This window comes from Rhamphochromis sp. 'chilingali', assembly GCF_963969265.1.
Source record: "Rhamphochromis sp. 'chilingali' genome assembly, chromosome: 15".
Lineage (NCBI taxonomy): Eukaryota > Metazoa > Chordata > Actinopteri > Cichliformes > Cichlidae > Rhamphochromis > Rhamphochromis sp. 'chilingali'.
In genome coordinates, this window is record NC_137942.1 from 25,150,770 (window position 1) to 25,174,975 (window position 24,206).

A 24,206-nucleotide genomic window follows, 5' to 3' on the forward strand; every position below is an offset into this window, starting at 1 on the left:
CAGTTTTGTATGTGACCATGTTTACAGGAGCGTTGTTGTTGATTGTTAACCGACTGAACTCTGATCTTTGAATCATTCAAATATTAAAAAGGCACTTAACTCAAGAGCAGACAAGTTAGAAGAGAACCAATTTTATATTTTTACATTTTAAACAACAACAAAAAACACAATTTGTTCACATTTCTTTAGTTGAATCTACAAAAAAAAACCAAAAAAACAAACAGTTTGACAGATAACCACTGTTCATCTACAATCACGATGAACACCGGTGTACCACAAGGCTGTGTGATGAGCCCTTTCCTCTACTCCCTCTTCACCCACGACTGCAGACCTGCTGATGGTTCCAACACCATCATTAAGTTTGCAGATGACACCATGGTGATTGGCCTCATCAGTGACAACGATGAGGCCGCCTACAGGGAGTAGGTGGATCGTCTGGCTGAGTGGTGCGACAGAAACAACCTGCTGCTTAACACCGAGAAGACCAAGGAGCTCATCGTGGACTACAGGAGGAATGCTGACCCACATCCACCCATCCACATTAAGGGGACGGCTGTGGAGCGTGTGAGCAGCTTCAAGTTCCTGGGAGTCCACATCTCCGAGGATCTCACCTGGACGACCAACTGCTCCAAGCTGGTCAAGAAGGCTCACCAGCGCCTCTTCTTCTTGAGGACTCTGAGGAAGAACCACCTGTCCTCAGACATCCTGGTGAACTTCTATCGTTGCACCATCGAGAGCATCCTGACCAACTGTATAACAGTCTGGTACGGGAACTGCTCTGCCTCGGACCGGAAGGCGTTGCAGAGGGTCGTGAAAACTGCCCAGCGCTTCGCCGGAGCACCACTTCCTGCCATAAAACACATCTACAGGAAGCGGTGTCTGAAAAGGGCTGGGAAAATCATCAAAGACCCCAGTCACCCATCACATGGACTCTTCACCCTCCTGCCCTCTGGGAGGCGCCACAGGAGCCTCTGGACTAAGACCACCAGGTACCGGAACAGCTTCTTCCCCACAGCTGTCAGACTCCTGAACTCTGCCTCCTGACATCTGACCCACATTAACACATGGACTGAACATACACACACACACAATGGACAACTGTACCCTCAAACACACAATAATAACATGGACTGAACCACCACTCACAACCACTAGCACTTTATATAGCCTCTGTAGAAACTATCTACACCCTCACTTATCTTAACTGCACTACTGTATAGCTCTGTGTAAATAATCATTCTGTACATTCGATAATTTTTAACCCTACAACTGTTTACAACTTGCATAGTTCCCATTTCTGTATAGCTGTATATCTCAGATTTCTGTAAAGTTATTTATTTCATATTCTGTATAGTTTTTCATATTTATATCCTGTTCATAGCCTGTACATAGCTTGTACTCACTACAGCCTGTACATACTTATAGTTATAGAATATTCACAACATACTTCATACCGTGTACATTATAACATACCATAATAGACCCATTTCTGTAATATACTTACATATCTATATTATTGCTAATATATATTGTAATATATCTATATCACTAAAGCACTTCTGGATGGATGCAAACTGCATTTCGTTGCCCTGTACCTGTGCATGTGCAATGACAATAAAGTTGAATTCTATTCTATTCTATTCTATATAAAATTGTATTTATCCATTACCAAGGTGATTATCTCAGCATGATGTCCAGTGTGTCCTTAAAACATCTGATAAGACAGGAGAAGTGGAGCACAAAAGAAGAAGCAGCAGGCTTAAATGAAGATAGATAAATAATAGATATTTCATTCTGAAGGTTACGTGCTTAAAAATTAGGCGAAATCTAGCAAAGACCTGATACCTGAACCTTCAGCTGATTCATTTACTGTTCACTGAAGCGTCATCAGAAATGGTTTCAGTGTGAAAAGGCTGTCAAGAAGCCATTCTTAAGAGAGGGAAATAGGAAGAAAAGCCTGAGGTGTGGCACAGTATATGTAAACTGGACTTAAAATGATGGAGTTATCAATTCAAATTTGACATTTTTAGAAATTAGAGAACAGATACAAATGTATAAGCACTGTCACGTCTTTTAAAAAGCTATCTTAAATAAACTGAATTACTGTATTATACAAAACATTCACATTTATTCCCAGTTTACTAGACCCCTCTTTTCCTTTTTTTACTCACATCGCAATCTTTGCTGTATTTCCCCCTACATTTTTTAATTTAGTGTATGAAACACTTCAATAATATTTAGAAATAATGATATGAACTGGCATTAAGCTGATGTATAAATAAAGCTGATATTGTTTGATTTACTCTAACTCACATGGTATTTGCATACAATAAAAAATACAAACCATGATACATAATTTCTTTACAGGCATAACTATACAAAATAAAATTCAGAGGGGTTTTATTTTGGTAATATGATAATATTTTAACAACCAAAAGCAAGGTTGTTGCGCCCCACTTTGCCTGCTGCACTGGAAACCTGTCAAACCTGTTTGTAAAGGAGATGATCAAGTTTGAGCATAAAAAATGGTTCTTAGTTTAATCTGAATGTACTACATTTCACTTTACAAAATCGTTATAAATGGTTTAATTTCTGTTATGCGGTCAAACTACATGGATGCATGAGGTGGTGATGAAAAAAATGTTAGATAGATGAAACAGCACCATTTTGGAGGGGAAGAAATGATTGAATCAGCCAATCAGAAGCTGGTAAAGTGCTGTAGTGTTGGTGAGAAGGCATGCTTCAGACTAAAAACAGCAAGGACAACAAGGATACCTATATAATACTGTGATAAACTGATGATTAACTAACGGTTCATCTTATATTTGTAAGGTATTTTAAACCTTTTAAGCACTAAGACAAAAATTGAACTAAAATCACACAACTATGGGTACCATAATATTTCCTGAGTCCGCACAGTCACAGCACACAGAAGGAAATTTTGCGTTTAGCAGAGCAGATCAGCACAGTCAAGAGATGATGAATCACATGATCATATCCTGTAAGTGTGACAAATAGAAGGAGATGACCTCTGATCTCTATTGAAATAAAACTGCTGCCCTTTAGCGCATCACAGGCTCTGGACATATTTAACTTAACGAGCTAGGGCCTACCAGCTCTGACATCCACAAGAATAAAAGCAGTTTGACAAAGCCTGCATAAATATGCCAGCAGGCATAGCGGGTAGGTGTTTGGCATAATGCCAAAGACCTACCCGCTATGCCATTTGTTGACTCGTCTTCACCCCCATACACATCTGGAATATATCAGAAAGAGGCCCACCATCACACTGCTGTATGGCACCTACAAGTGTCTGAAATTACAAAGGCAGCCCTCAGAGGAGAAAACGTGCAGTTTGACCTCATGACTGAGGACACACACAATCACATGCAGGCATAAGTGTTCATAACTCCGAGTTTAAAGTTTCTGGTGATCATAAAGATATGCAAAATCACCATTCAGATAGTAGTGAGACCTGCTATGATGTTTAGTTTGGAGACGGTGGCACTGATAACAAGGGAAGAAGCGATATTGAATATATGGAATAAAGGATGTTAAAGATGGAGCTGCCAGTTAAGAGGATAATAAGAAGACTACAGAGAAGATACATCGATGCAGTGAAAGAGGACATGCAGAGAGTTGATGTGAAGCGGATGGTGAACTCTAAAGGGAACAGCCAAAAGAAGAACAAGAATAAAAGAGGATCTCTGTAATGTTGCAACTAGTTTGTATTTTCCATGAGAAATAAAACATAACAAATTGGCATGGCAGAATATTTTCGAAGATTAATGGGTTATTAACATCTCAGGATTTGTTGCTTTTGTTTCTGATTCACTTCCTGGCTGACCTTCGTATTTTATTTTTGTAGTTTGGCTGAAGTTCTGATGCTGGCTTGTTTTAGACAAGTAATCTAAAACTTCAGTATAAGAACAAAAGCTATTCATTAAAGGCAAAGAAAATAAATAAACAAATTAAAAAACAAACAAACTTCAAGATATAAAGGTTATGAGGCTGCTTTTTAATTTTTGAAGACAGACTAATATTTTTGTTAAGGTCCTTCCTTACCAGTTGGTGGCGGTAATGCACCATTTTCGCTGATAAAACTCACGAAGAAGAAGAAGAAGAAGAAGAGGCGCAATAGCGAGGGAGCGACCCGCCGGACTGTATTCAAGCGGCACAGCAGTGTTGTGGTAATGACAGCATTCATTTATATAAAGAGTAGACTCATGTTTAGCTAAAACGCGATTTAGGGTGTGTAAAATAACTAATTCAACCCGAGGGCTGGGGCTAACCTCGGCGCTGGCCAACTTGAAAGGTTTGCTAACAGATGACTGACCGAGCTGTAACCACGTTGAATGGACCTTTGCTAGCACGTGAATCTTTTCTGTTCATATTCGCATAAGAAAATATGTAATTATGGCATAAAGATGGATTATAAATTCCAGAAACGATCGTAAAGGCTCCACGGACACGAGCCTGTTACAGTTCATGCAGGTATATTAGCATAACGGTAGCAACGTTAGCCCATGCTAGGCGCCGGTTGCTTGTAAGAGGAAATCCACCCCAAAACAACTCTGTCTCAGTGACCGTTACGTCAAAGCTGTCGGCTGTCTCCGGGTATTAGACGAGCACACAGAGTGCAGACGTTATGTAGGAGACTGTAGAGATTACTGGTTACACAGTGTAGACATGGGAGCTCCGGTGGTTTTCCAGACTTAAAATCAGTGTTTGAGGTGCATTATTCCCTCAGTGGAACAAGCGCTTTCAGCTGTTTTTGTGTCGCAGTAAGGCTAGCAGTAAGGGTAGGTTTTCCAGAAAAAACCCGCGCTCTTTAAACCAGATTGTTCACACCCAGCTGAATAATTTAGAGTTTGAATGACTTCTTTTGGGTGCTTTTGTTTTGGTTCTGTTAGCATCTGGTATTGGGCAGAGGAGTCAGACAGCGGAGTTTATCATGAAGTTTAAAAAGTGATGCATTTGGTCCTCAGGTGCCAGGATGGCGACAGACGACGTTGCGCAGTTGGCTGACTCTCTGGCCAAAACTGGAGTGGAGGATGGAGAGCTCAGTTACAAAGGACAGGGAAGAAAGCTGGATGATGCTCAGTCAGGTGAGTGTCACTTAATCACTAAAATAATCCAAAGGCTTGGCTTTAATGATTTTTCTTATGTGTTACCTGTTTTAATATGATCATTTGAATCTCTGCAGTTGAGGAGATGGTGAAGGAGATCCAGGACTTTGAGGGTTTACAAGCTCTGAGATTGGAGGGAAACACTGTAGGTGTGGAGGCAGCACAGGCCATCGCTAAGGCCCTGGAGACAAAGAGTGCATTGATGGTGAGACGTTTTTCTCTGTTCATCATCTCTAACATTTCAGCAGTTTTATATTTCTCCACAATAAATACGAACTAATAAAAATACAATTAATATTAATATAGAGCAGGGCGATATGGCCAAAAATATTTATCACGATATATATTTGAAAATTTGCGATAACGATATAACTGACGATATAATTGATGCGAGACAAAATACAACTCCACAACATTACTAGCGCAAAAAGACAACCTTCCATTTATTTTCACTTAAACAAGAAGCTGGTTTTTATGTACATTAAAGCTTTATAAAAATGTAACAGTGCAAATGCAAATTCCTTGCTGAAAGTTTAACCAAAAGGCATTTCCAGTGGAAATGGGCTGACATATCCTGAGCATAACCATGTATAATATCCACTGAAGTTAAAAAGAGGTGCTTTGCAACATTAAACTGCAGTGTGCAGTACGCATTTTTCGGACCATAAGGTGCACGGGATTATAAGGCACATTAAGCGAAACAAAGCAGTCAGATAAATCAAACTTTATTAAACTCATTCTTCTTGCTTCCTCCACTTCTGTACCATTGATTCATTAATGTTGAATTCTCTGGCAGCTGCTCTATTCCCATGTTGTTGCAGTATATTAATGACTAACCTCGTATTGTGGATGGATTATCTCAGTTGTTCTCCTGACTGAAGATTGGTCCTTTTACAGCATCCTGCCATGCGATTGCATTTGTCTCTAACCATGAGGAACCTTAACGTTAACTTTTATAAGTGGAAAAGTGTTAGCGTTCGTCCTCCAGCTTCACTGTTTATGTTATGCTAACATAGCTGTGTCGCTAGCGATCACGTAGCACATCATTATATACCAGCTAGCCCAACTTCAGTAACCCTACAAACGTCACTGCTGTTTAGTTTCCTGTCTTCATTTATGTTGGAAGTGATAGCAGAGCTGTACGTTTGATTTTTTTCAGAAATCTCTCAGTCAGAACATGCTATATCATGTTTAGGTAACTAGCGAAACTAGCGAGCTAACTTCCGCTAGCTTCCTGCTAACTTCTAACTCTGTTAAATGTAATAAATTTTGTTTTCATGGATGCCTGGAAGTTAAACTTTATAGTTACACCTGGTAAAGCAGCAATGCTGATCGTTTTATTAAAGATGAAAGAATTTAGACAGTTTTTAACTCTAAGTGATGCTGCAGTGTTGTTTGACCTGAAGCATACGGCGTTTAGGACCCAGATTACTCCCAGATTTAAGAGCATCTTAGTCCGACAAATATGACAATAACAACGGCCGCTTGCATGTTCTGCAAAAAAATGTGCTTTGTTGTGTATCTGATGGACAAACACCAAACCAGTTCCACATCACGGAAGTTGCACCATTTTTACAAACCAATTCTGGTTCATCTGTTTCACTCAACAATCGGCCATGTGCGTATGAAAACAAAGGCACTGCGCATGCGCGTTCTATTCATATTCTATCTCGATATTTCATTTTCCTATCGTTGCCTAACATTATACCGGTATTACCGTGAACGGTATAATATGGCCCAGCCCTATATTAATATTCCAAAGGCATATGATGAAAGGTGCTTTATCATAGCAAATGTTTGAAGTATGAAAATCTGGAATGAGAAATCCAAACGTTTATCCAATTCATGGCTTGGGTGAAGGGGGGTTGGCATCCTGCAGCTGCCTTAGGGCGATAGGTTGGGTGCACACTTAAAATAAGAAGTTTCATATGCAGATGAACTGATAACTTAGTCTGACACAATGTTTAAATATGGCTGAAAACAGCCTTCTGCTCTCTGTCACACTGATACCTGCAACAAGCATGGGTGAATCTAATAATAATTTATATGATTAACTGCCCTGTAATGGAATACAATCAGTCAGTCAATCATCTTGTGGCTTCCACTGACACTGCTCTTGTCTCCTTGCTTCCTTCCTCCTCAGCGTTGTTACTGGAGTGACATGTTTACAGGTCGCCTGCGCTCTGAGATCCCACCTTCCCTGGTACTACATGATTATCAATAACACATCAATTTTGACTCCCAAGCGGTTAGTTTTGATTCACTTCCTATTTTCCTATTTTTGTTTTGTAGAATTCACTGGGTGATGCTCTGATGCTGGCGGGTGCCAGGCTCACAGTTTTAGACCTCAGCGACAATGCTTTTGGACCCGATGGAGTAAAGGGCATTGAGAATCTGCTAAAGAGTTCCACCTGCTACACACTGCAGGAGCTACGGCTTAACAACTGTGGCATGGGCATCGGAGGTGGCAAGGTAAGTGTGGAGATGACACGTGTTCTTGGATAAGGTCGTCATTGTCAAGAATAAAGCATCAAAGATGAAAACCAGACAAGTGGACAGATGCATCCTAGATCATTATGACTGTACTTGTTTTGTACTCCTCAGATTTTAGCTGCATCATTGATCTACAACCATAAAAAATCCAGCGCTGCGGGATCGCCCCTCAGCCTGAAGGTGTTTGTTGCTGGAAGAAACCGACTGGAGAATGACGGAGCCACTGCCCTCGCTCAGGCTTTTAAGGTAAGACTGATTTTCATCGACAGGCTTCATTTTGATTCATCAGAACGACTGTTTCTCATACGTCTCTTAATGATTGACACGTTTTATTCTTGGACCACTTCGTATAAATAATTATCAGCCAGTTTATGCTGTCAGACACATTCAAAGTAGATCTTTACAGTTTTATCTTTTATGTGTAAGCAGCGAACGTGTACGATTAAAGTTTGTCTTTCCAGCTTATGGGCAGCATGGAGGAGGTTCACATGCCCCAGAATGGCATCAACCACGCAGGTGTGACCGCCCTGGCCGAAGCCATGCAACACAATCCAGGACTTCGAATCCTCAATCTGAATGACAACACGTTCACTGAGAAGGGGGCTATGGCCATGGCTCAGGTATACATATGTAAGGGATTAGTAGTTGCATATCTAGACAGTGAGTTGTTTTTTTTTTAAACAGAGTTTGTGCACTCATGAAATACCTGAAAAGTATTTGAAAACGTTCATTTCCCAGGCCTGGAAAAAGAATCTTGGATAGTCTTGAAAAAGGCATGGAAATCTGCTTCACTGACACCTGCACAAAAGAGTGATTGGTTTAAAAGGCACAGAGGAAAGATCTGTATTGTTTATATAACTCTTTAAAGTTATGCCTTCACAAGATACATTTGTACAGTGCCTGCAAAATAGGACAGAATGATTTGAATATAGTGAAAATATGCATCACCATCATTTGTACTGGTTATTTTCAGCCTGATACAGCAGATACTGTCTGTGTCTTCACAGGCCTTGAAACACTTGCGGAGCATCCAGGTGATAAACTTTGGAGACTGTTTGGTACGACCGGAAGGAGCCAAAGCGATTGCAGTGAGCGTGTCAGAGGGGCTGCCGATCCTCAAGGTAAGTGAGGGCAACCCTCTACTGCCAGCTCTTTGTTGCAAGTTGTTGTTGGCAGTAGGCTTGGACAATATTTAATTTTTTTTCCCCTATCATCCTGACAACAGGGCACAGGGTTAATGATGGTATTAGAGTTGTAACGATTCATCGATTAACTTGATTATAAAAAAATCTTTAATGTAAAAGTTTGCTTCGACGCTTATCGTTTAATTCACGCTCAGTTGTCACCATGAAAGCTTTTCTCTCACATTTGCAACAAAGAATAGACCTGCAGTAGAAACCTATCTAGGAGCTCGCGTGTGAAGGAAAACTTTACTTTACAGCTGCTCCTATCCAACGCCTTTTGTTTTACATAGTGGAAGTCTACAGTGACGTTACAGAAGTTAAAATAAAAGCATATGTATGTACGTGGGACACCTTAATGAATAAATAGTTTTTATGTTCCACAGGAGCTCAATTTGTCGTACGGTGAGATTACTGAGGATGCTGCTCTGGTCGTAGCACAGGCAGTAAAAGACAAGGACCAACTGGAGAAACTGGACCTAAATGGTACAAAGAATGCAGTCGGTGTCAGTCATGATGCTTCTGTTGTTTGTTTGTATTTGAGACATTATGGAGGAATGTTGTTTTAGCTGCATTTGGCTTCATGGCTTGTGTGAAAGGATCTCTGGTTTTCAGGTAACTGCATCGGAGAGGATGGTTGCAGAGCCTTGAAAGTCGCCATGGAAGCCATGAACATGAGCGAGCTACTTGGATCACTCAGGTAAATCACAGCTTAGTCTGACTCCTGTTTGCTTGAGCTGCATCCACAGTGGTTGTGATTCATAGCAGAAAGTGACATTCAGAGCCTCCCCCCCCCCCCACAACTCTCTTTTTGAGGTTCTTCATATGAACTTACAGCAACTTAAAAAAGTATCTCAAAGACAAAATATTATAGATACATCTTTCATGCCTTGGATTTGTTAAAGTAGTCAAAGAGTTGCCCAATGACATGGAATAAGTCCCACCTCGGTGGCTTCGTTTGCTTCCAGTTCAACAGAATAAGTTTTCGTCAATAACAGCGCAAATCCGATTAACATGTATTGATTATTTGACAATTCTAGGGTTGCTGCTTTCACCCAAAATAATGTCTGGTTTGGGCCCCGAGCAATTTGCTTTAGCAAAACTTCTGACAAGGCCTGAAATGTCTTAGTGCAAAATCCTCGGATGTGTGGACAGGTTCAGGATTTTTGAGCTAGAGAAGCCGGTATTTGTTCGCTTCGATCGCAGGATGAATCGTTTTAGGAAGGAAGCCAGTTTGCGTTTTGATAAATGTAGCCTGTGTAGAACCTTGAATTGTAATAGGCCTTTATCTGGCACATGCTGACGAGGTCCGTAGATGCTCTTGAGCCTTCTGACATCTGCTGTCTATAATCTTTATACTGAGATCCTCCTGCCAGGCTTCTCTTAAATACTCTACTCAAATACTAACCAGCATGACGTGGACAGTACCCGAGATAAACTTTTCTCAAATCCCAGGTGAGTGATTCAAACGGCTGCCAACTCAGGATACCATTGAATGACACGGTAGTAAATACATCACATGTCAGATGTCAAATATCAGTTTATCAAGTGATGTGAAACGCGCAAATCGCATCTACTGTGGACGCAGCTTTAGGTCATGAAGTCTTTTTGCAAAGTCCTCACTACAGAGCTGTGCTTTAAAAAAAAAAAAACTTCTTCAGTGATGATGAGGGCGAGCCAGAAGATGATGATGACGAGGAGGACGAAGACGACGATGAGGAAGAAGATGATGACGAGGACGATGTGGACGAGGAGGAAGTAGAGGAAGAAGAGGAAGAAGAGGAGGAAGAGGAAAGCACTGGCAATAAGGTAAGACATGTCTGTTCATTGCAATAGTTTTAACACAAGTTGGCTCAAGTTAAATGAGTAAAATGGCATCAAATGTGTCTGTAATTATAATTTTTTAAATTCTAACCATTAAATCTCTACAGTGGGGCAAAAAAGTATTTAGTCAGCTACCGATTGTGCAAGTTCCCCCACCTAAAATGATGACAGAGGTCAGTAATTTGCACCAGAGGTACACTTCAACTGTGAGAGACAGAATGTGAAAAAAAAAATCCATGAATCCACATGGTAGGATTTGTAAAGAATTTATTTGTAAATCAGGGTGGAAAATAAGTATTTGGTCAATAACAAAAATACAACTCAATACTTTGTAACATAACCTTTGTTGGCAATAACAGAGGTCAAACGTTTACTATAGGCCTTTACCAGGTTTGCACACACAGTAGCTGGTATTTTGGCCCATTCCTCCATGCAGATCTTCTCGAGAGCAGTGATGTTTTGGGGCTGTCGCCGAGCAACACGGACTTTCAACTCCCGCCACAGATTTTCTATGGGGTTGAGGTCTGGAGACTGGCTAGGCCACTCCAGAACTTTCAAATGCTTCTTACGGAGCCACTCCTTTGTTGCCCGGGCGGTGTGTTTTGGATCATTGTCATGTTGGAAGACCCAGCCTCGTTTCATCTTCAAAGTTCTCACTGATGGAAGGAGGTTTTGGCTCAAAATCTCACGATACATGGCCCCATTCATTCTGTCCTTAACACGGATCAGTCGTCCTGTCCCCTTGGCAGAAAAACAGCCCCATAGCATGATGTTTCCACCCCCATGCTTCACAGTAGGTATGGTGTTCTTGGGATGCAACTCAGTATTCTTCTTCCTCCAAACACGACGAGTTGAGTTTATACCAAAAAGTTCTACTTTGGTTTCATCTGACCACATGACATTCTCCCAATCCTCTGCTGTATCATCCATGTGCTCTCTGGCAAACTTCAGACGGGCCTGGACATGCACTGGCTTCAGCAGCGGAACACGTCTGGCACTGCGGGATTTGATTCCCTGCCGTTGTAGTGTGTTACTGATGGTGACCTTTGTTACTTTGGTCCCAGCTCTCTGCAGGTCATTCACCAGGTCCCCCCGTGTGGTTCTGGGATCTTTGCTCACCGTTCTCATGATCATTTTGACCCCACGGGATGAGATCTTGCGTGGAGCCCCAGATCGAGGGAGATTATCAGTGGTCTTGTATGTCTTCCATTTTCTGATGATTGCTCCCACAGTTGATTTTTTCACACCAAGCTGCTTGCCTATTGTAGATTCACTCTTCCCAGTCTGGTGCAGGTCTACAAAACTTTTCCTGGTGTCCTTCGAAAGCTCTTTGGTCTTGGCCATGGCGGAGTTTGGAGTCTGACTGTTTGAGGCTGTGGACAGGTGTCTTTTATACAGATGATGAGTTCAAACAGGTGCCATTCATACAGGTAACGAGTGGGGGACAGAAAAGCTTCTTACAGAAGACGTTACAGGTCTGTGAGAGCCAGAGATTTTCCTTGTTTGAGGTGACCAAATACTTATTTTCCACCCTAATTTACGAATAAATTCTTTACAAATCCTACCATGTGGATTCATGGATTTTTTTTTTTTCACATTCTGTCTCTCACAGTTGAAGTGTACCTCTGGTGCAAATTACTGACCTCTGTCATCATTTTAAGTGGGGGAACTTGCACAATCGGTGGCTGACTAAATACTTTTTTGCCCCACTGTATAAGGAAAAAAATATACACTAGTTCTAAGTAGGATATATGTAAGATATGGGCCTTATTGAATCCAAATGATGACTAACATGTTAAAGTATTGAGGGACGTCACTATTATGTCTAACAGAAGCCTCATTCTGTACTGAATAGGTGACAGGAAGTCTAAAATCCACACTAGCTGTGATCATATGCACACATTTGTGTTTTGACTTTTTCCTTTTGCCTTGTTCTTACAGTTTTCCACCCCACAGTCAACACCTCGACCCCCAGAAGTCTCCTCCTTCCTCAGCTTTCCCTCCCCTGACAAACTGCTTAAACTGGGCCCCACGAGAGCATTGCTTATTGAGCAGCAGGTAGCAAAGAAATCTCCAGTGACATTAAAACACACTTGTAATCCTATGCAAAGATCCAGCAGTTCTTTAGTGTGTAAACATTTCTTCTTCCGGGCCCAGGTGGATGTTTCAGACGCTACAAAAACAGCTGAAGCCTTCCTCAAGATTGCATCTGTGTACAAGGAGGACAATACTGAAGTGAAGAATGCAGTGTTGGACAGTATTGGTAAGACACTTTGTGGAGTTGAGTCATCTTGCAAATGCCAGACTTGTGTGACATTTGTGTATTTTAGTTATTTTGTGCTAAGCTGTTTGATTCTTTCTTTCTTTTTCTTTTTTTCACATATTACTTTGAGTATTAGTATAGTTTTCTCATTTTCAGCTATTGCTGAAGCTTAAAATGCTCTTAAATTATTTTTATTTAATTTTATTTAAATAATCCTACAATTTACTTCATCTAAGTCATTAGAAAGCTCAGTCTACTCTGGAAAAAGTGGTTTTGGCTCATCACAGTTAGAGCCAGCTTTCACGTTTGGCTGCCACTTGCAAACAAAGGGTTTGTGCGGAAGGTGGGCGGGGCTTCTGTCCTCACCGGTCTCTTCGAGTTCATACGGAGTCAAAAATTTTAAGTGGAGCTTTATAATAATAGATCCACTTAAAGGTTTATTTAGAACAAAAGCCACATGTAAAACTGGCATTTGTTTCTGTTGTTGTATACAGTATGTGCCAGAGTTTTTTTTTTTGTTTTTTTTTTTGTTTTTTTTTAAATGTATGTTATTTATTTATTTTCATTGTTTTTACACTAGCATGGTGTGTATGGATTTATGAAGCAGTATAAAATCATTAGCTTCAGATGCTGGTAGTTGTTTCCATCCAAGAGAGCCACGCTAACCTTAAGATATAACGATATATATATGTATACGTTCCCCACACGTTGCACTTTTTTTTCATATTATTGTAATTTTTCCCATCAACAAACAAATTGGTGGATGGAAAGTTGTGCTTTAAAAAAATAAATAATCTTATTTTGCTTTGCATAAATGTGTGTTTTGTAGTGCTTGGAGTTGGAGAAACTAAACTTGTTGTCAGTGATGTGTTATTCCAGTGTTGAAAATTCTGTTTGTAAAGATGGTTTTCCTCTTGCAGATGGGCTCCTGAGGAAAGCTTTCACCTCCTCTTCCTTCCAAGGCTACAGCTTTGTATCATCTTTGTTAGTGCTGCTTGGACTTATTAAGGTATGAAACACTCTGCAAAATGTGTCTTTGGTTTGCTCCCCCCCCCCTAATGTTTTTGGTCCTCTACCTTCAGAGCGAGGATAAGGTGAAACCTGTGATTGTGGTCCCCGGCCACCTCCAAGCTTTGGAGCATGTCGTTCGACAGGACTACTTCCCCAAAGAGAGCGTGGCTGTGCTGGAGGCCTTCATGTCCCGGTAAGGACGTGACAGAATGAGCCAATCAAAAGGCAGCTTCCAGGTACAAAACGCCATTATTTCCTATCCTTAGTAACGTAGCACATAAATGCTTCTGCACCAGGTGCGTAAACAGATGGTGATTAATTCGCCCTGGTTTTATCTCACTTTTGTGTTGGAGAGGATTCATTATATTCTTGATTAAACTATTTATATAATGCAATATTTTGGTGCAGTTTACTTATAAAAAAATTAATAATTAAATAATTATTGTTGATTTTGGGGTGTTTCATGGGATCCTAGAAAATCTCCAGATCTTTTAATGAAAAAATTGTAATAATGGATAAATAATTGTACAATCTGCACGTGTCATTCTTAGGAATAACAAGACCTTGGAGTCATGTGGAAATGCTAAAAACAATCTCCAATCAACACTGCAGAGAGTCCGGTCTCAGAGCTGAGGACTGTGGACACGTGCGCATAGACTGATCATTCATGGCCTTTGGAAACCAGCACACACAAACACAAAAGTAAAAAAGAGGAGCACTTGAGAAAACCCCTTTTTTCCCTGGACTTCGGACATAACTTGAATATGTCTTATGAAATAGAAAAAGCTCTGAAGGTGTGAAATTGTTGAAGCCTTTTGTATATGTTCAAATAACTACCAGACAGCACTGACACCTTTAACTTCACCTTCTTTGTATATGGGTGAATGAGAAAAGGCCTCACGCTCCACAGATGACAGCTGTAAACCAGGATCAGTGTGGACTTGGCACTTGCAGCTATTGTGGCTTCTCTATTTAATTTTCACCTTTGCTGTTCTCTTGTTTCACACCAAATATTTGTTATATATTCACAAATATTGTCAAATTGTGATATTAAAATATCTATTGACAAGCAGAAACAAGACTGTAACATACCACATTAAAATGCATTAAATAAATTGAAATGTATTTTCAGGTTAGACAGTTGTTGATGAAATTGTGTTGCAAAAATAAAGCTCATTTGAGTGTTGTTGTTGTTTTTTTTAAGTGTCTGCAAGCTGACTGTGTAGTTTCTACAACCCCGATTCCAAAAAAGACAAAATGCTGTTTAAAGGAAATAAAACTGGAATGCAGTGATTTGCAAGTCTCATAAACCCATATTTTATTCACAATAAAACATGGAAAATGTTAAATATTTAAACTGATAAGGGAAACTACTGAAACAGCTGAAGGAAAATTCAGGTTAACTGGCAACGGGTCAGTAACGTGATTGGATATATATTAACCAATCTGGCAAAAGACCTTGTCCACAATTTACGGAGCAATTTCAGAATAATCTGCACATTTGAAAGGCACCATTAATGTTGAATGGTATAAGGTCAGCTTTTAGAGCAATATGTGCTCCCATCCAGATAATGTCTTTTTCAGAAAAAGGCCTTGCATATCTCAGCAAGACGATGCTAAACCTAGCGAAGAGGTTCAGTGCTGAAATGGCCTGGCTGCAGTTAAAAGAAGAAGGCTGTTGTGGTGAACGTGGCTCTTTCCCAAATAATTTTTTCCTTCTTCGAATGTTGCAGTCAGAATAAAAATGGGATTTATAAGCATTTCAAATCATTACACTTAGGTTTTTTTATATTTCAGATAGCATCCGAGCTTTTATTGGAATGAGTTTTATTTAAAAATAAAAAGCAAAACTTTAAACTCCAAAGATGTAATGCAGATACAGATTTTACAGTAATGCAAAACGGAGAAAGAAAAGTTGAAATGGTAGTAATAACTAGAAAAAGTTGCATTTCCTGCGAAAATGCTGTGTGAATGCTTTGCAGTGGAATCTGAAAACAGCAGGAGAACTATCTGATGAAAACACTGTGTAGAAGCTGAACTCTTTGCTGAAAACTGCTTTATTTGAAAGGGTACACTGAACAGTGTCACTAAAGCAGAGTGCATGCAAGCAGAGGTGTGCTAACAGCAACAAGTAGGATTCAAACCTGCACCAACAGATCTCACAGCAGCTGCTCATCTCACTGAGCCAAAGCAGTTCTTGTCCCAACAATAGATATGATGAGAGAAAAAATATGCAGGGGGCCGAAGAAGCTGAATTGTGCTGAAAAGAGGTAAAAAAGCTGAAATTCTTCTGAAAGAGCAGAAGAGGCTGCAATTTTTCAGCTACTCATTGAGCCAAACTGGTTCTCACGTAACTGAAAAAAGCTGACAATTCTGATAAAAACAGCAGAAGAGGCTGAGATTTGTGCTGATAAGAGGTGAAAACGCTGAAATTTCTGCTGAAAAGAGGCAGAACAACCTGGTTCTGCTCAATTTCAGTCCACCAATCAGAGGTACTGCGCCGTTTTTTGGAGTTACAAAACGTTGTGTAACTACTGTAAAACTCGGTGGGATAGAAGCACTTGTCCTGTCACTTGTACTGGGTGAATCGGCAGACTTTGAACCTTCACTGCGGACAGAAAGGACAGATTTCCACCCCTCAAACAAATGTAATTTATGGCTCAACGGTAAGATGACTGTAAAAACTGCTTCGACCGTGAGTGTCAGCAGTGTCTGAAGATGAATTGGCACAAGCCTCATTTGTTAACTTTGCTTTGTTAAGGAGATATGACGATTTGAAAATGGCTCTCATTAAAGAGTTCCAGCGCTGATTTTGAACAAACTCTCCATTGACTTTCTATGGAGAGTTTTCAGACTTTGTGTTGCTCTGAGGCAATCTGATAAAAATCTGTAACTTCCACAACAATGATAGTGACATTTTCTGAAAGCCAGCAAAAATCCCCACGTTTTGATGTATAATTTGTGGAGGTTGAGTGAAAATTGAGTGAGTAGCAAGAAGTTGTTCAGACATGAAGAGAAAGTTCAGAAAGGACAAGTTGTCACTCTGAGTTAATTGCATAGCAACCATAACAACGCATGTATTTTCTGGAAAATCACAAAGCTGCAACTGAAAACTTAAAGAGGCATTAAATTAAAACAGTAACACATATGAAAAAGCTGAATCACACATAAAAAGCCCAATAATTTGAGAACATTTTAAAGTTTGAATGGAGTTTCTACATGAAAGTATGAGGAAGTAGTTAAGTTTCAAAAACAAGCAAGTTTTAGCAGAATTGTGGAAGTTTTCCATTCATTTCAATGGGACAAAAGGAAAAAAGTGTAATATTTTAAAAAGTATAATAGTAATAAATACCAAAAGATATAGCCGGAATTAGCAGAAATAACAGAATACTTTGAGGCATTCACACAATTATTATTGCCTGATGAAGCAGGCTTTTTTAAGGTTATAATGGAAGCTTATGGATGAAACTCCGGCATTCAGATTTAAAAGCCTTGATTTTTCCAAACCAGCAGTGAGTTATTTCATCTCATGTGTCAGCAAATAGAAGCTGCTCGCTTCTTGTGCCTCAGAAAATGTGAAGCCAGTGTGTTAATTTGCAGAGAGAGGACACAAAGATCAGGGGTCACCACAAAAGAATTTACCAAAGTCTTGTTTGTTAGCCTGTTGGACCACAGGCTGTAAGTACTGAGCACACTCAGAGTGAAGTAAAGCCCTCAGTGAACAACTTAAAGCCCGAACTGGCAGATTAAATCCATCTCTAATTCTTGTTACCAAGGAAACACTGATAGCACAGCCATATGGTTAAAGGTAAGCCAAGCTGCTTGTTTTCAGTGAGTCTGGGTTTTGAACTCGGATTTTCTTTGGAGTTTAGATTTCTCATATGGTAGCATTCAGTGTTAAGCTATATAGTGTAAGATATTGAGTATCGATCAGTTTTGATCATCACCTGCTACATCTATATTTTAAAAATGGCAGATAAATGATGTGTGCCATGTGTTGCTAAAGCCAAACCGTTGAGTTTTGGGAACCAGGAACCAGTTGTGGGAGATCAGGGGAAATCAAACAAAGTAAAAGGCTATGCTGGTTTCAACCGTGGAGAGCTCTTCTGCCTCCTTAAAGATACCTTAGGTAACATGACAATCCTTCAAAAATATTTTATAGACATGAAAGGAAAAGCAGAGTCCTTTATCCAACTAAATGAGGAGGAATCCATGTTTCAAGACCCCCAAATCTGTTGTTTTGCTTCTGTAAGGTGCAGAAGAGCTTTATAACTTGAACTAGTGTGTCTAGTGTCTGTCTCCCAACCCGGGGCCTTTAGCCACTCCTGTAATTCTATTTCTAACATGTGTTACTGGCACAGATGCAGATCTTCTCTGCTGAAGTCGTCCTCCTTGTTTTAACACTGTCTTTACCCGTGGAAGCCAAAAAGTGTCCCAGAGCCTGCAGTTGTGACAGCATCACACTCACAACAGCCTGTGTGGGCAAGAACCTAACAGATGTCCCCTCGACTGTGGAGGAGGTGAGGAATTCAGGGGTTTTGCTGTATCTTAGACATGTAGGCTTTTTAAACTGAGGGTTGATAACAAGCTGGATGGATCCTCTCCTCTTTACTCTGAAGGATGGCGCGTGCATGTGTTTCAATAACAATTTCAAATGCTCTCCTCTTAACCTGACTGAGATGCTCTGGCACGACCTGAAAAGGGTTTTCAATTAAGACATCCCAGAAATATCGATGAACTGAAACAGGTTTATAGGACAAAGATTTCTCCTCAGTGAAACATCAGAAACATCTAAAGGAAGTTTGCTGCTGCTAAAGAAGCTTCTGTAAAATACTGCATGTAATTATTTTCCAGCCTGTGTTGTGAATGATCACTCATTGTCCTCAGTAAAGAAAGAATGAAAGCGTATAATTATGAAGCACGGACCACATTCTGTGAGTAATTAGTGCTGAAATCAAGAGAGAGTGATTTTAGAACCAAAGAGTGATTAGCTAACCAGACTTATTATCTGAATAAACCAGCCTCACTCTGGTTTCCGTCCTGGCATGTAATTGTGTGTCCAATACTCATTGTTTCCTCTAGATTACTGTGAAACTCGACCTGAGAAATAACAACTTGCAGGTGCTGTCCAGGGGGACATTCATGCACACACCCTACCTCACCCATCTCAACCTGCAGCGCTGCAACATCATCGAGATTAAAGAGGGCGCCTTTCGGACTCTTGGCCGAGTGGTCTCTCTAAACCTGGCTCACAACAAAATTGAAATCCTTTACCAAGTAAGATCAGAGGCCCGCAGTTTTTCCTCTCGAGTCTTTATTATGAGAATGATGTTCTCTTCTTTTCACTGCTGCAGGAGTCCTTTGACGGTCTCTCCTCCCTGAAAGAGCTGCGACTTGACAACAATCGCATCGAGGAGATCCAGCCTGGAGCCTTCACACAGCTCGGCTTCCTCAACACACTGGCCATAACCCACAACCAGCTGGTTTACATCCCTAACATGGTCTTCCAGGTACTCCAAATTATGGGTAAATACGTTAATAATCTTTTTGGATGTGTTTGGTAATGCGATTCCACAACGGTCCTCCTTCTCCTCCTCTTCCTCCTCAAGGGGCTGCAGAACATTAAGTTTCTTCGTCTTAGCCACAACTCTCTGAACAACCTGGCACCTGAGGCGTTTGCTGGGCTCTTCACCCTCAGCCGCCTCGACTTGGATCACAATGAGCTGCAGTTCTTCCCCACACAGACAATGACGAGGTGGGACAACCTGGACGACTGTTATGGGACGTATTGATATGTGTGTTTTAATGTGTGTTTAGCATTGAATCCTCAGCTGCAGCAGCACTCAGAAAGAAGTCAATAATATATATATATATATATCTATATATATATATATATATATATATATATATATATATATATATATATATATATATATATATATATATATATATATATATATATATATATATATATATATGTAGTAAAATTTGTGAGCTTTTAAGTGACAATTTTAAATTGCCATGTCCTCCACCTGTTAAGACTCCGTGAGGTCACACGGCTGCACATGAACCACAACCCCATGGTCTACCTCGGGGAAGATTCCGTTTCCATGGCAAAGCTTACACACCTGTACCTCAGCCACATGTCCCTTCAGGACCTCTCAGACAAGGCCTTCTCTCAAGCCCCCCTCCTCTCACACCTTGACCTCAGCCACAACCATCTTCGGTACGTGGAGCCCTTCTCAGGCCCTAGAGACCTCACCAGCCTCAACCTGACAGGTAAAGCCTGTGTTCTGATATTTTTTATTGGACACAGATTTTTACTTTAACATAACAGGCTTTCATTTTTTCCAAACCAGCAGATGTAAGTGATCTGACTTCTCATGTCTCATAGTGAGGCCAAGAAAGAAAGATGTAGGGGGGTGATAGCATACCATGTGTCATTTTTACATGCTGACCAACAGGCATTTCTTACTTTTTCTAAAGGGAACCCCATCTACTGTAACTGCTACATGTCTCCACTGAGGCAGTGGGCGAGAGTTAGTGGTGTGAAGCTGCTGGGGGCCTGCTCTGGACCTCCTCACCTCTCAGATGAGCCTCTGCAGGCGGTGTCTCCTCTGGATCTGCGCTGCAGGAGGGGGGAGTCACCGGTGGAGGAGGAGGAGAGTACGGAAAGAGTCCCACCCACGGTCACAGCCACTGCCAAGCCAAAGCAGAAGGTCAAGTGTCCAGCTAACTGTGAATGTGATGTAAGTTGGAGACAGAAAACACTTCTGGGACACAATGAAAGCAGGAAGAAAAAATAAAAACTCCAGTTTCTCATAGATTTGCTGTTTTACCACACTCTCACTTGGCTCACTTGTACTTACTTACTTCGCTAATCACAGTAGAGCACTTGGCTCTCAGACTGTGGCTTACTTGTGATTCCTAGGATATTTAAAAGTAGAATGGGAGGCACAGCCTTCAGCTTTCAGGGCCCTAATCTGTGGGACCAGCTTCCAGTTTGGATTCAGGAGGCAGACACCCTCTCTAGTTTTAAGCTAGAGAGCTATGCTAAAAGGGTTTTGATAAAGCATATATTTAGGGGTTGGATCAAGTGGCCATGCTATATGAATAAAATTGAGTTGAAAGCTCTAAAACTCCACTGTAGGTAGATGGGTAACATAGTGGTAGATTTTTGGCACACCACAAATAATGCTTCAAAGGCCTTTAAATGAAGGCTAATGCTGCATGCTACAAGGCAGCTGTTTTACTCATATGTTTATCAGTGTCTCAGAGCACTGTGATATGTCGGTATTCTATTAAGTAAACCCTCAGAGTACTTCCTCGATGACTGTTTGTTATTTCCACTGAGACGTTTTGCAGGTTTCACATTCAAAACTGATTTTCTCTAGACTGAGACCCAGCATGCCACATGTGAGGGTCGGGGCCATACTAGAATCCCACGAGGCTTCCCCGCCCAGACGCAGTTGCTGGACCTCCACGATAATCACTTCCACTACCTTCCAGCCAACAGCTTCCCAGGCAGCAGCCAACTTGTTTCTCTTCACTTGCAGTCCTGCAAAATCCATGAAATTGAAGGTGGTGCCCTCCAAGGGATGAAAAACCTTTTGTATTTGTATCTTTCTGATAATGACCTCATGTCCTTGGACCCCAAGGCCTTTGCTGGAGTGCCCAAGCTCACCTACATCCACCTGGAGAGGAACAAGCTGGCGCAGTTCCCTGGATCAGGTCAGTGGAAAAATTACATTAAGTCTGCCTCAGTAGATACTATCTACAAGAAACACTGGAACTAAAACATGGCTGTTCTGTGTCTTTCTTCTAGCTCTGTCACTCTTACCAAGTCTGGTTGTGTTACATCTGGAGCAAAATGCCATCTCTAAACTTGAGACCAGTGGGTTGCTGTCCTCACTGGGCTCTAAACTTACTGAGTTATACCTGGGCAATAACAACTTAACTTACATTGCCAAGGGCGCTCTTGACTCTGACTCTCTATGTACCCTTCACCTGGATTCAAATCAGCTGACTGAGGTGCCCACCCACGCTCTGCTTGAGACCCCTAATCTGCAGGAGCTCAACCTCTCTGGGAACTCAGTTCGTTGGGTGGGACCAAATGCTTTCCAGCCCTTATCCAAAAGTCTGAAGAGACTTTACATGGATCATATGGGAATGGAAAAGGTACGAGAGACCCTTTTAAGCTAATATCACAAGTTCGTTTGCAACGTGTTTATGTTTTCTCAGCATTGTCAGTATTTGAACACCAGCCAGGTTTCCAATATCTAGTCCAAACGTGACTGTACTGTTTATGTGAAAATATGTGCTGATTATTCACTGCACTGAGGGCTTGTTCAAGATAAAGAATTTTCTTTTCAACTCTTTGTATTGCACCACTGTGCAGATCTCCAAGGATGCACTGCTGGGGCTGGCCTCAGAGCTGCGGACTTTGACTGTGAGAGGAAACCAGCTGGAGGAGTTTCCTGATCTGAGCCCACTCACCGGCCTGGAGACTGTGGACCTGCAGGACAACCCACTGCGTTGTGACTGCTCTCTGCTTCCTCTGCGCAGGTCGGTGTAAGATTTACCTGGGACTACAGTTAGAATGAACTGACAGCTTTACTGACTCTGTCTCTTTGTATCTGTGGCTCAGGTGGATGGAGAATGTTAGTTTGGAGCTGACCGCAACTTGTGGTCACCCTCCTGAGCTCAGAGGTCAGAAGGTCCGGGGCATCCACGTCTTCAAGTCCTGCCCAGAGAACACTTCTCCACCAGAAAAGAAGAGTGCTGCATATCCAAAAGTGAAGAAATCCAAAGCAGACTCCTTGAAATCCCGAAAAGTCAAAGCACAGACCACAGCTAAAGTCGCCAAACTGCCCAGGAAGCAGCCTCAAAGAAAACCTGGGCCACCAAAAGTAACAAAGAAAAAGAAGATACTGAAATGAGAACATGTAACTCATTTTCCTTTTCCTCTTTTTTTGCAATAAACCTGAGTGTTAAGGAGCTGGGTTTCTTGAAAGCTACATTTGTTTGGTTCTAAATTAAAATGTTGAGCCATGCAAGTCTTTTGTATCCAAGCGAAAAATCAAAGTCAAAAAGTCAGAGGAAACCTGACAGTCACTCAGCCAATCTCTCACCATTCTTGCAGGGATACTTTAATGCAACACTAAAAAGGTTTGTTGAGAGAGAATAACAACGCATTTTTAGAGGAGCCCAACTGCTATGCATATTACAGAAATGTATATTTAGTGGTGCACATACTAATTTACAGAGGCCAAGCGTCAAGTGTCTATAGGTGAAATCAGCGAGGCCATGTTATCCCACATTGTCCCTATGTGAGACGGCACAGCAATATCCCACATTGGAATTGAGTGTAGTTTATAGAAGAACCACATAGCCAAAAAAAATCTTATCTATGGGTGTATCCATACTGAAAGCTAACAAAAACGGACAAACACAGCTAGTTATGTGCAGTACTGCAAATGTTGGTATTGATCTGATATCAAGCCAGTATTCCCTATACCAATACAAATATTTTTAGCCTATAAGGGCAGCTTATGTAAGGGAGATCAGTGTTTCATGATTTATGAAATAGTCATCAATATGCAAATTCTGAACACATTTTAATGACCACTAAAATCACTTTGATTTTTTTTTTTTAAATTTCCCACAATAATTAGTTAACACGACAACAAAACAAATCTTTCACCTTCTTAATTATTTTAAAACTATTCTTTTTTTTTTAGACCTGTCTTTTAAGCACTTTTGGTCAACATCTGTTATCTAAATGTGCTATAGGTTTTAAATATTCTAGACGTGACGGTAAATACAAAATCTTTCAGATATTTTCATACAGCATGTCTGAGCTATAGTTTTTTAATTCCAAAATTCAGTGGGCTACAAACTGAACTTATAGGATAGAAGCAAAGTATTGATCTTATCACCGTAGCATCGATGGGAGATCAATAGTAATTCAAACTACTTGGCAGTGTTAGCAACATTTGTGCTCTAACAATTTACTATATCTAATGGGAAATGACAGAACATTGTGTCTGTGATACCTACCTTTATACTGAGGTGTAGTTGAGGGTTAGTCGTGGGGGTTCCATGGTGTAATGGTTAGCACTCTGGACTCTGAATCCAGCGATCCGAGTTCAAATCTCGGTGGAACCTAAATGTTTTGGATGGAGAAGCTTTTCGCTTTGTGTTCATGAAAGTTAACATTGTTAGCTTTTGAAATAAATATAAGAAAATAACTATGATCTGTCTTCATTACGCCGTCAAATATCGATATAATACGCTTTAAAATTT

The 24,206-nt window shown here is 40.8% G+C and overlaps 2 protein-coding genes across 3 annotated transcripts; both read left to right on the forward strand.

Annotated features, from left to right (window-relative positions):
- Window positions 1–4,091: 4,091 nt before the first annotated feature.
- Window positions 4,092–15,087, forward strand: LOC308411021 (ran GTPase-activating protein 1-like). 2 transcript variants are annotated; one of them, XM_080904716.1, is made up of 16 exons: window positions 4,092–4,190; window positions 4,989–5,108; window positions 5,207–5,334; window positions 7,273–7,332; window positions 7,422–7,601; window positions 7,734–7,868; window positions 8,084–8,242; window positions 8,630–8,743; window positions 9,190–9,289; window positions 9,419–9,503; window positions 10,465–10,612; window positions 12,569–12,685; window positions 12,785–12,890; window positions 13,811–13,899; window positions 13,973–14,137; window positions 14,453–15,087. In XM_080904716.1, exons 2-15 carry the CDS (start codon window positions 4,997–4,999, stop codon window positions 14,096–14,098), a joined length of 1,659 nt encoding a protein of 552 aa, XP_080760842.1. In that variant the 5' UTR covers window positions 4,092–4,190; window positions 4,989–4,996; the 3' UTR covers window positions 14,099–14,137; window positions 14,453–15,087. The 2 variants fall into 2 exon arrangements, with proteins under 2 accessions (XP_080760842.1, XP_080760841.1); XM_080904715.1 differs by having other exon boundaries at window positions 13,973–14,094.
- A 2,464-nt stretch (window positions 15,088–17,551) lies between these two features.
- On the forward strand, window positions 17,552–24,081 carry chadla (chondroadherin-like a). Its single transcript, XM_080905003.1, has 11 exons — window positions 17,552–17,709; window positions 18,263–18,421; window positions 18,984–19,178; window positions 19,256–19,411; window positions 19,511–19,656; window positions 19,942–20,180; window positions 20,388–20,650; window positions 21,296–21,632; window positions 21,727–22,079; window positions 22,300–22,466; window positions 22,549–24,081. Exons 2-11 carry the CDS (start codon window positions 18,263–18,265, stop codon window positions 22,838–22,840), a joined length of 2,307 nt encoding a protein of 768 aa, XP_080761129.1. The 5' UTR covers window positions 17,552–17,709; the 3' UTR covers window positions 22,841–24,081.
- Window positions 24,082–24,206: the final 125 nt, after the last annotated feature.